Source organism: Scatophagus argus, chromosome 4 (genome assembly GCF_020382885.2).
Source record: "Scatophagus argus isolate fScaArg1 chromosome 4, fScaArg1.pri, whole genome shotgun sequence".
Taxonomy (NCBI): domain Eukaryota; kingdom Metazoa; phylum Chordata; class Actinopteri; family Scatophagidae; genus Scatophagus; species Scatophagus argus.
In genome coordinates this window covers 16,581,407-16,593,641 of record NC_058496.1, presented here as the reverse complement: position 1 = coordinate 16,593,641, position 12,235 = coordinate 16,581,407, and the positions used below count along the sequence as shown (strand labels likewise).

General features: G+C 41.6%; 2 protein-coding genes across 2 annotated transcripts; both read right to left on the bottom strand.

Annotated features, from left to right (window-relative positions):
• Positions 1-198: 198 nt before the first annotated feature.
• Positions 199-3,142, bottom strand: zgc:112294 (transmembrane protein 17A). The gene is made up of 4 exons (XM_046386395.1): positions 2,959-3,142; positions 2,289-2,395; positions 1,217-1,330; positions 199-642 (listed from the first exon to the last, which is right to left on the bottom strand). The coding sequence occupies exons 1-4, from the start codon at positions 3,083-3,085 to the stop codon at positions 322-324; spliced, it is 669 nt and encodes a 222-aa protein (XP_046242351.1). The 5' UTR covers positions 3,086-3,142; the 3' UTR covers positions 199-321.
• A 501-nt stretch (positions 3,143-3,643) lies between these two features.
• On the bottom strand, positions 3,644-5,698 carry selenoe (selenoprotein e). Its single transcript, XM_046386391.1, has 4 exons — positions 5,499-5,698; positions 5,109-5,185; positions 4,756-4,834; positions 3,644-3,970 (listed from the first exon to the last, which is right to left on the bottom strand). The coding sequence occupies exons 1-4, from the start codon at positions 5,604-5,606 to the stop codon at positions 3,827-3,829; spliced, it is 408 nt and encodes a 135-aa protein (XP_046242347.1). The 5' UTR covers positions 5,607-5,698; the 3' UTR covers positions 3,644-3,826.
• Positions 5,699-12,235: the final 6,537 nt, after the last annotated feature.

Here is a 12,235-nt window from a genome sequence, read left to right as displayed (position 1 = left end):
CATCATTTTACACCAGCGATAAGAAGTCATACAAGATTATATGGCACGCACATACATTTCTGCACTGGTCTTGAAATACCAGGATGCAATCCAGTCACAATACATATAGAATGACACCAACCATTTATTTTCTTTTATAAAACAATAACCTTTATTTTAAAAATATGCTCTCAATGCCAAAGGCGATTGAAAGTAACAAACTGCCATTCATTCTCAGGCATTCAGCACATAATGCACCTTTAGTAAACAAAATACAGTAAATTAAACATATCTAATATGAAAATATCTTAATGTGTAGGGCTGATAGAAAATGGATTTACTTTAATGGTACATATCATGGGTGGGTGACATGGGTAGTACGCTGCGGTGGTAGGGCAGCCCATAGACAGGGCTCATGCCTGCATGGCGCAAGCTCTCCACCTTGCCAAACTGGCGCAGATGGAAGAGCAGGGTGAGCTTCCGGGTCATGGTCCTGAGTGCCAAGAAGGAGGCCAGGATCTGGGCAAGCAGGAAGAGGAGGTAGAGGGAGTGAACAGCCCTCTCTAGAGGCAGGATGATAATTCCTTCATCGGTCAGGAAGAACAGCAGCACTGGCAGCTGGAACATGAAAGACAGGAGCCAGAAGGCTGCCAGCTCTGGCACCTGATGATAGGAAGGGAAGTGGGGAGAGAATTTGGGTTGGTGGATGGAGGCGATGCAAAGATAGAGCAGTCATAAAGTGCTGCACTTGTATCCACATGACAGCACAGACAGTCCTGCATGTCCATACACACACACACACACAGTCGTGTTTCCATCACTTTTGGAGACATTACACAGACTTACATTTCCTGGAGGCTTAACCACCACCTAACCATAATAATAAATATTACTTGCCTAATCCTAATCCTAACCTTAACCTTAACCTGACTTCAAAGCAAGTCTTCACCCTAATATTCAGTGATTTACGTTGTGGGGACTTGCATTTTATGTCCATATGTAAGGAGGGTCCTCACAATGTGACTATGTAAACAGATTTTTGTCCCCACAACTACAGGAATACGTGTCCACACACACACACACACACACACTCAATAGACAGTTGCTGCCAAAAGCTAATTGTTTACACACACTGGCAGAATACCTAAGCAGTCACTTCCTCTGCTGTGTTATTCAGGAGATGGGTCCATAAAAGAGCTCTGCGGTGCACTTCAAAGAGGATGTTGGTTAGAATTACCTTTTCTTTAAGGTTACCAATGTAACCCAGATAAAGTCGGACCACTTCAATGACCGTGAGGAGGATCATTCCGGTTATGAGCAGAGCCTGGTAATACCCGGGAAGATAATAGAACTGGAAATAATGCAGAACTGCAATGTTAGTATGTCAGGAAGCTATGAAAACATCTTTTCATTTGCAGCTCACAGGACTTGAAACTCTGTACTATTCTGTGGCCAAATGTACAGTACACACTGAATAAAAGTGTCCAGGCACACCTCTTCATGGGGCTGTTCTTCAGGGGTTGGGCCCCTTAATTCCAGTGAAGGGAAGTCTTAATGTTTCAGCATTCCAAGACATTTTGGACAAAGCTATGCTTCCAACTTTGTGGGACCAATTCCATATGAATGTCCATGTATTTAGAATGCAATGTCATTAAAATCCTTTTTAGTGTAAGGATCACGTGTCCCAATACTTTTGCCTATATAGTGTACCTAACAACACGGACACAAGTATAAGGTGATTCTTTGAAATGATTTGATGGCAGCAGTTTGGATTTACAGAAAGAAGAGATACTCTCAGTGAATGGTGGTCCAATCTGCTGTTTTTGTTGCTTTCAGTTTATTAATTTTCTAGTTTGATCTGAGGGGGGTTTTATGCTACCACCACTAGCCAGCACCAAAGTCAAAGTTTTTTGATTTTGCTGGAGACTGGATTTAACACAACCTCTGTAGCTTCTGAACACATTAAAATCCCCATTAAATATTATTTTCATATGTTTGGGTATACTTTTTATCTTTAATTGTGTAAAAACTTTTAGTGCAGTGAAGCACAGCACAAATGATGTTTGTCCATATCTGACACTAATGACACAACATGAACGGTCATCAAAACTTTCCACCGAATGAGTTCCTTGTGAATGAATTGTTGTGATTTCCTTGTTACAATTTCTGTTTCCTGTACATGTCAGTGTGAACCCAGAGCATATTAGAACCAAAATCTAATCTAATTAATCTATCTTTCTTTAATCGTTGCTATGGACCAAGAGAAACATGAGGGATCTATTCTGTGTAAATGTAGATCACCGACTAACCTTTACTTCCAGCATGAAAACAGCAGAAAACCACCAACAGGGAAAATAAAACATGTTGAAATACAGCAGCATCTGCAGGGGGAGGTGGGAGGCCAACTCGTTGACCACTGCAAGAAAATTAGCAAGAGTGTGTAAACACTCATTACATCCACATTTTGCTAGTGTTACAAGTAAAAATAATATTTTCCTTGCACAATACTTATCATAGCAGACAGCTGCATGTAATAAAGGCTCTGTCAGTGTATTGCAAACTCACACACACACTCATGAGAAGGTACTTAACCTATTATTTATCCTAATTGCAATCACATGCACTGCAATGGAGGATCATTGTCAGTTAGCAGGACTTGTAGGGCCAGGGAATCAACATAAAACAAGTAATTAATTTTAAAAAAATCACTCAAACATAGCATTTCTACAAGAACTTGGAAATGTCTGTTTACAATGGCGATTGACTGCAAAGTTAAAGTACTTTTTGTGGCACATTTACATTATTTTGTCTACCCCTCACACTCAATTATATCATCTCAGAATTTGTTTCAGTCATAATTTTCCATGTATGTAATCACTAGACTATATAATAATGTGTTATAAAATGTTATTCTGCGTTGTACAGCGGTAAACTACACCATATATACAACATAGCTGTGAGCAGTCTGTGGTAACCAACCAGAGGTGTCCTCCTGCTCCCTGCTGAAGTCGCTGTCTGCCGTCCTGTTGTTGGTGAACACAGAGCCTCCCATATAGGCCAGACCCATCTGCAGGTTCTCGGGAACCGGTGAGTAAAACACAGGCATTGTGGGTAGAACTGGTGACCATGACCAAGCCAAGGAGTCAGGAAGTGCAACAGTCCAAAACTGTGCTTGTGTCCCTTTGTGTCTACTGCTAATCCTTGCTGTGTTTAAGTCACACGGGTACACAAGTGCACGGAGGCAGAGATACAAATGGACACACACAGACGCGTGCTGGCAGACACCACTGCTAATCAGATTATAGTGAAGGGAAGCAGGCTGAGGATTAGGCTGAGGCAGCAGCATGGCAGGTTGTTAGAAGTTAGTCCTCATTTATGATGATCAGTATATTTGTTTATCTAATTAGAGAATTCAGCAGATATTTAAGCTGTGCAGGGAGGGGCCAAAATAAAAACCAGAAAAACTTATTTTCATCAAAGAAAAAAGCCAGTCTTTCCTAACTTTACCCACATGTGTATATTGTGTTCTCTCATACTGATAAGACGTATTCAAATTGCACATACTGCAATTGTAATATATACCATTCCATGCAACTAGTAGCCCATTAAATGCAGACATCAGGCACATTTAACACTTCAATTAATCAATCATTTTTGTGGTGTTTTACAGCTTTTTGTTTATTTAATTCAATATATAAACAAAGTGACAGCGATGACTAACATGCTGCATGCAGTACCCAGCCACCGAGTTCTCAGAATGGCGCCTGGCTTATCGTTTTGGCCTTGGGGCCCCACTCGTCATTTATGCGGCCGGGGTGCAGCAGCAGTGTTTGGCCACAAGGTGTCGTCACAGCTCGTCCCTGGGGGCGTGCAGGGGGAAATGCTGGAACTCCTCTGGCACTTCTTCCCCTTTCTGGGACCTCTTGTAGAAACCCAGTGAGTCTAGCAGGCTGCTGATCTCGTCTGCCTTCATTTTCTTCACAGGAACAGTCTGATGTGTCAGGAAGGAGACACGCACAAGCACACACACGCACACACACACACTGATGCATTCATTTGCTTTGCCAGAATTGGATTTTTATTAAAACTTGTTCAGTCACTCCTGATAGAGTGGTTCCTCCAGCACATTTGTTTTCATCTATTTGTTCAATAATTTAGTCTCAGAAATAAATGTTTAAGTTAAACTTCTGTCTCAAAGGGCATCTTCATTATGAAACAAGAAATGAAAACAACAAACATTACGCCCTCAATGTGACAAAAGAAAAACTTCTGTATAATCTCTACCAAGGAAAATTAAAGGTAAAAACCTCAAGGAAGCAGTAAAGTGTGTGAGCAGCTTACTTGTAAATCACAGCAGTGACTCTCTTGTGTTTAGAAGAGGCTCACGTTAAAGAAATCATTGGTTTCAGTGCAGGGTTTTATTGGCAAATGTTGGCCTAAATGGAGGTTCAGGGTTTTTTCACACTGACAGAAATAAAGTGTGTGGGAAACACTGAATTCATATCAGCAATCATACCAACTATGCTGTTTCAGTACAAAAATATTGCTCTGCTGTTAGAAAGCCTATTTATACACTTTCTTACACTCCCTCTTTCTTTGGTAACTCTGTCTCACTGTTTCAAGCACACGTCTGACTTCATATCTGACAGAGGATCTTGTATCAAACGCTGCAGTATTAAAACTTCCCTACATGAATCTGTCTTGACATTCTGGCGTTCCCCAGATAAGCCCTATCACAAGGCGGATGAGTAAAAGAACCCTGAACTCACATCTCACCTTTACAACCTCGTCCTTTTCGTTATAGAATATCAGACGGGGATCCTTCTCCTCCGATGAATCATATTCCAAGTTGTGGCTACACACGGGAGGAACATATCAAGGGAAACAATGGGTAGGTAGCGGAGAATAAAACACACACAACATTCGTTTTGCCATTTTTAGACTCCCTCAACATAATTTCAACTTGGAAGAGCAACAGTTTTGGAAATCTCACAGAGCTGGCACTGGTGCTGGCAACATGCTAGGAAGACTGTTTTGTTTATGAAAGAGGTCGTGAGAAAATCTGGGAGGCTTTTTTGGAAAAGTCAGGTCTTAACCAAAAAAGCCTTAAAACACCAGAACGAGGATACTATAAAGCCCAGCGCTCCATGAGAAAATGATGGAGCTCGGGCATCTTCTTTATGCCTCATCCGACCACACTGGGAGCCTGCAGGGATGAGAACAGACAGTTGTTGAAACAGCATGACAAATTGCATTGTGCACGCTTCGCTCTTTGTGTGATCAAAGGTGCCAGGAATAGGTTTCGTATCTCAGCAGAATACATACTGACATGACAACACTTGGCTTATCCCTCATCTTACTCATTTTCCCATTTGCTTGCTGAATGCTGGCACTGTGTCCCCTGTCCTCTTTCCATGTGCATATTTAATGTAAGACTCTCTACCAATAGTGTAGCGTTCTGAACATTTTATGGACATGACAAAATATCCTGATGAAATCTTATCTCTGTGTGTACTCACCAGCAGTTTAGCCTTGGATATAACAAGCTTCTCTTCAACAGCAGTGTCCTTGTTAGCGTCGGATGCAATGACAGTGAGGGCAAGAGTGAGCACCAAGAAGGCCCACATTTTTCGTGACAAATTAGGATCTTTGAGTCCTAAAGTTATTATTAACAATAAGCAACCTTTTCATCCACTTGGACAATTTCTCAGGGTGGACAAAACCATGGCACGTTCCTATGGGGGAGCGGTGCAATCCTGTGATGGATTTTTCTTACTGTTTTCTTGCTGTTTTTTCATTTCAAAAATTCTTTATAACCCGAGAAGTAGATCCCTGGTTAGACAACTGGTCTGCATATTATTCTTTTGCTGTAGTCTTAATTGTTAGACTGTTTTGGATTTTTCAAGGGCCCTTGCCTTTGTATTTTATAGTTTCTTCCACATCAGGTGTCTTTGGGTGTCCACAGAAACCACGGAGCATCTGTTCTCTTATCACTTTTTCCCATACATTTAACGCACAGGTGGCTGACAGCCACGGAAACACTCTCATAGCTGCTGGAAAGCAAGTTTTTGTTAAACTGGATATGTACAGGTGTCCTTAAAAAGAAGAAAAAAAGTCCTCGAGCTTTTCATAATTTTTCTTAGAAAACTAAAAGAATATTTCTGTAAAACAAAAAACATTTAGCTCAAAGATACTATAGGGATATTTAAAGCTGAGGTGATTGAATGCAGAGTTGGTGATAATTCTCTGTTTGGTTGTTCCTATGCCAGCAGTGACCCTTTTGTGTTCGAGAAGACATGTGACTCATTGTAAATGCAACAATATTGACAGCTGTCCTAGCTGTTTCCCTCTGCTTTCAGTCCTTCTGCTAAGCTAAGCTCCAGTTGTATACTTAACACACAGCCATGAGAGTGGTAACTGTTGGCAAAAAGCAAATATCATTCATAACATTTATGAAGGATTCACCAGTGTATTATTATAAAATAAAATAGTGTTGCACACCAAAACATCAGCAGCTGATACAGTCAAACAATAGGGAAAACATCTTTGTTTCTTTCTTTGTTTCTTTCTTCCTTTCTTTCTCACTGTGCTGTAGTTGCATGAGAAGTCGTGTTCAGTTCCATTGTGTAGCTTGTATGAAATCAAACCTCATGACAGCACAGCACATTTGCACTGTGTTAACACCCTGGAAGAGGAAGATATCTCAGCCTTCCAAGTTTGGTCCTCTGTGTTGTGGAAAAAAAAAAAGCAAGTACATTAGGTCACCACAAGAGGGCGGTCACACCCACATGTACACTTTCTGGCAGTTTGGCGGGTAAAATGTATTTCCAAATCCTAGCCACAGACAATTATGTTTCCAACAAAAATAAACCATTCCTGCCTGGAATGCTGAAGCTAAACCATCTCTTTCTCTCTATCTTTTCCAGACACAGAGCTCTGCAGCTCAGAGGCGCTGGGTGTGCATGTACTGTTTGAGATTATGTGTCAGATGGCAGTAAAATGATCCCTGTTTTTAACAGGGTTTCCTCCCCTTGGCAGCCATTGCAGATCTATGGGCCTGCACCCTTCTATCGCTGGACTTTTGAATCATTCTCACAATGTATGTACTCCCTAAAAGAAGTTGAAGAGTTGATGAGAGAGGGGAGAAAATAGGGAGCAGGGGTGGGGTGATCTGGCTGGGGCTTACTGCTCAGTCTGTGGATGCATACCATATGTGTTCACAATTACAAGTCATCTTACATCACATGGTGCGTGCAAAAATGGCCTGTTGTTATTAATCTGCTGACAAAGGGGAAAGCACATTTATTTCTACACAGAACAGAGAAGTAGATGAAAAAAAATATTTATAGAATTCATACTGAGCAACTTTTTCCAGTAGGAGTTTGGCGAATTGCAACACTTGTAGCTGGCAAAAGATCAAAAGCTAAAACACCTCACTGTAATCCTGCCACCCTCGGAGAGCTTGTTATAAAGACACACACACACATACGCATACAGACACTTCCTGTTTCTCCAAAGCACCGGATGCTGCTGTCCAGCCAGCGGGACATTAGTTTGTGTCCGCTCTCTTATGATGTGCACAGTCATTTGTGAAAAATATCTGGCTCCAGTTCTATTTCTGTGCTTCATTGTGGACATTTATTTATATGTTTCAGGATGACAAAGAGAGATTAATGATGATGATGATGATAAAAGTTTTAGCAGAAACAGTTATCTGCGTTTGTGTGTGAGTGTGTGACCCTGGGTGTGTGTCTGTGTGTGCTTATCTGTCTGGAGCTGTGGGGTAACTCGCCCGCTGCCTGTCTGCCTGCTGCGCTCTGGTCTGCTCGTAAAAAACAGAGGCAGCGATGAAAGAAGTGAAGGCCAAGTGGAGGGCTTCATTCTATAAGAATACAATGCCAATGAGTGTGTTACACTGTATACTCTACAGTAAGTAGACATAACCCTGTGGAGGTTTAGGTTCAAAGCTTGGAAAATTAGCTTGTCCTGTACATTGTTTTGGTCGTATTATTCGGTCATGGAAACTTATTTTCACTCCATGAATTGTTTATCTGCAGCGTTTGATTGTCCTGATGCTGCTTTTTTGGCCGTGACTGTGGTATGGAGTGAGACGTCTATGCGTGACAGTAACTGTAAGCAAATTTACAGCTCACAGAGTAAACAAGAACGTCACCCAGTTTGATTTAGCCTTGTGGTTGGCTTGAACCTATGACCGAAAATAAGTGGCTCCAATTTTCCTCCACAAGGGGAGGCCACAGAAGGCTGCGCGATGCTGCTGGCCTTGGCAGAGGATCTGTGTTGTACAGGCATGGATGACGAGAATGTTTTGGTGCCAGTGACCTTGTTGGTCTTTGTTATGTTAATGGAGAAGGCCAGAGAAGGCTGCTGCTTTTTCTTAAGAGCCTATTTACTCAGATTTTGTGTGTTTATATTAATAGTAAGTACACTATGTAGACAAAAGAATTGGGACACCTGACCATTACACTGCATTCAAAATACGTAGACATTAATATGGAGTTGGTCGCCCTTTGCAGCTATAACAGCTTCCACTCTTCTGGGCTTTCTGTGTTTCTGTGGGATTTTATATCCATTCATGCAGTCGGACATTTGTGAGGTCAGGCACTGATGACGAAAAGCCCTGGCTCGCAATCCGTTTCAGTTCGTCCCAAAGGTGTTCGATGGGGTTGCTGCAATAGAAAAATGCCTTCCCCAAACTGTTGCCACAAAGGTGCACGCATAGCATTGTCCAAAATGTCTTGGTATGCTGAAGCATTAAGATATCCCTTCACTGGAAGTAAAGGGCCCAGCCCAATCCCTGAAAAACAACTCTTAGTCAAAATTAGCTCCCCTTTAACTAGCAGCAACAAAAAACTCACCTCCTTTAGATACTTACAATGCATTTTGTGAATATACTTTCCTACTTGAGTAAATGCTTAGATGCAGGACAGATTTCACACTGTGCTATTGCTACAACAACAATAAGAATAGGAAGTCACTGCACCTATAACCATGAATATGAAATTCTGCACATCATAGACAGAATGGCCAGATTCCAGATTCATACTTAACAGATATGGTAGTGGTATCAATTTTCTCATCTTACTCTCAGCTGGAAAATGACCAAAAATGTAGAACTGTTCCTTTAAGTAAAAGATCTGAAAGCTTCTGCTCCCATCCTGTACAACACACAATTTCACACCATGGTCGAACAGTTGACACCACCTCACCACCTCAGTAATCATACCTAAAATGGGGGTTGTGTTTAAGTTACTACTGTCTACTGTTGGTGCTGCCCTTATTCGTTGTTCCATTACCTTCAGGACTGGTGGGGGTACATCGCATTTGAGTGGTCCTTTATAGGTTTCAGGATGCTTTTCAGGAAGGAAATGTTTTGATGCAATTTGCATCCGCATGGCTGGAGGGATAAAGCCTTCAAATTGTTATTTTAAGCACCATCTGGCTCATTAGAAATGATGATGAAAAACTGGCCAAATTAGCAATGATAATTACTACTTCTGAAAAGGAAAAAAATCCTGTGCAGATACTCAAGCTCCCTGTGAAAAGACTTCAGAATAGAGAAGTTGTTTCTGTTGAGCAGTGTATTTCAGAGATTATTTTTGGTATGTGGTAAGTACTGACAATCCATGGACATCGGTGACTAATGTGGAGAAACTGCTGGTTCCTTTTTGGGTGGTCCTTTCTCTTTAACAATCTGAGTTTTGGCGCTTTGATGACACATGGTCATCCTGCTGAAGTGTCCTTGAGGTTTCATCACACTCTCTGGGATGCTGTTCTAACAGGCCCTGATCTCTGACCTCTTGAGACGGAAACAAATCATAAGAGAATTTCCCCGTGGAGGTCAAATAAGTATCACATTGCTAACAACAAACACACTTCTTATTCTGTGGTTATATGCCAGAGTCATAACAAAATTTTTTGATTGAGCAAAACAATTAAACACTCTCAATAATACAGCAGTGACAGCTTGGTGCTTTTGGCACAATATGTAGGTCAAGTAGGAATAATTTCACTGACAAAGATTCTAATGTTTACATAAGGACCGTAAAATGTGAAAGATCGGCCTATAGTGGCATCAAGACGGATATGAAGGTTTGGTGTAGAGGTGGGAAGGGAGCAAAGGTGGCGGAGTGATTTGCACTGATGGATGTCCAGTCTCTGGCCACATCAGAAGAGCCAGGGGGGCAAGTAGACAGCAACTGGTGCTCCCCTCCCTCTAATCTGTGCCTGGATAATCAGAAACACATGGCTCCCTATAATGGCTCCAGTGTTGTCCTGTGAAGTAGAGCAGGGCTGTAAGGGTCGCGTACACACAAGCCCACAGCTAACACGTTCCTTCACATGCCAGTGCGCTGCAACCACATAACAGTAAATATGCCATGGCATCCATTTACAAGTAGAGGCAACTTCTCTGCCTTATTTTGGCTGCGGAGAAGGGTGTGAATAATCCAGATCTGGTTTCTGCGTCACAAAGACGTGATGAAGCAAATCTGATGAAAAACGGGGAAATATTCCTGCTGGCTTAAGGCAAGTATTGTTTCTGTGGCCGGTTCTTGCAAAAAAATTAGAGTGAAGTTTGCGTCACAAAAAACAAATCTGTTGTGAGCTACAGTTTGTAGGTCACAGACAGGACTGATTGTCAGGACAGTTGGGGTTCAGTTCATAAAAACATAGGCCATCTGCTTATTTTCCTCCAGTTTGGGCAGACACATTTTGTCTTGTGATCATTTTCCGTCCCAATATCTGGAATAGGGCAGCAGTTTTCTCTCTCTCTGCTACACCAGGTTGGAGTGAGTGAGAAGCAGAAAGGGAAAAAAATAACTTTGGGTCAGCTTGTGGAATTATGTGAAAGCTGAAACCTCAAGCCACATTATGAAGTCTAAAGTCCCACTTTACTGCACAGATAGCGGATGAACGGGTGTATGAGGGAATGAAGAAGGGGGAGGGTGAATGAGGGAGAAGGAAAAGAGACCACAGAGAAAAGCATGAGAGAAGAAGAGAAGGTTTAAAAGAAAGAGGAAGATGAGCGAAAGAAAAAGGGAGCATCTGACTGATCTGCTTTCTATTAGTCATCCAAATCTTCTCTCCTGATACACTCGTTCTGTAGAATTATGCTGACAAAGGGGGAAAATCCAGGGCAATTTGAAGTCCCAGACAACTGTTTGCACACCCCTGTGAAAAAAAGAGAAGGAAGAATCTCCATCTGGTTGGAGAGAGCAACTGTGGTTTAATTACATTTCTGGCTATTCATATTCATTTGTATTTTCCACCGATTTACAAAACTCATGAAGATGAAAGCTGTGTGTATGTGTCTTCCAGAAGCCGTATGTTCCAACACTACTAGAATAACAATGTGCCAGTCTGCCTCAACGTAGTTTGAGATGTCAAGGATGCAGAAACGTTGGTTGAACTTAGATAGTTGAAAGTCGATTGTAGTTTTCAGTCTCATCAAGCTCAATACTGATGCATGTATCCATCTCAGGCTGAGACTCTGCTCTTTTGACCTAGTTTCAGCACTTGCCTGAGCATCTATTTGGGAGGTCAGCATGTTGTAGTTGCTCTTAATTTCTGCATTAAGAGCGGCCTTTTTTTCGCTCTGTGCCACTGCAAGGGAGTTTCTATTATAATGACAGTTTTAAATCGCAGTGAATAGATGTCACTGGAAATCTATAAACACACATTCGATGCTGGCGCAGTTTCTCCTCCCCATTCTGGTTGCGAGCTGACCTCAGTTCTCAGTGGTTTTGGCTCAAGAAAAGCAACCAGCTCCATTTCCAGTAAATGTCATTTCATAGTTACTGCATTTCCACAAGGCTGAGAAACAACATTTAACGTGTAAGGAGAACTGCAATTAGACAGTGTTTCTTGCAGACAGCGTGTCGACAGGGATAAAAGACAAAAACAGCATTTTCTCCTCTGGTTGCATCTGATACAATAAAATCAGCCAGAGAAATATGTGCATTTTAGGAATTGTGCTGCAACAAACACACATTTACTTCAGATGGTGAAATTGCTGGTGGTTTTAACACTAGAACAAAAAGCTACTCTTCAAGTGAAAGCATCGAAAACCTCAGACTCTCTGTTACGTTGAGGTTTTTCAAGAAATAACCTGTACTAAGCTCATGAACACTGCAAACATTTCAACAATAGGTTTTCAAAACAAATACGAGGGATTTGCACAGAAAAAGGCCCATATGAAAGGCCCATTCCTATGCCCATATGAAATCTTGCCTTTGTT

Bases quoted from the DNA above. Each gene is read 5' to 3' on its own strand.
- zgc:112294 (XM_046386395.1), bottom strand. From the start codon at position 3,085: ATGCCTGTGTTTTACTCACCGGTTCCCGAGAACCTGCAGATGGGTCTG. The intron at 2,396-2,958 runs GTTGGTTACCAC...ATTTTCTTGCAG, and splicing joins GGAGCAGGAGGACACCTCTG to TGGTCAACGAGTTGGCCTCC. The intron at 643-1,216 runs GTAATTCTAACC...TCCTATCATCAG, and splicing joins TTGGTAACCTTAAAGAAAAG to GTGCCAGAGCTGGCAGCCTT.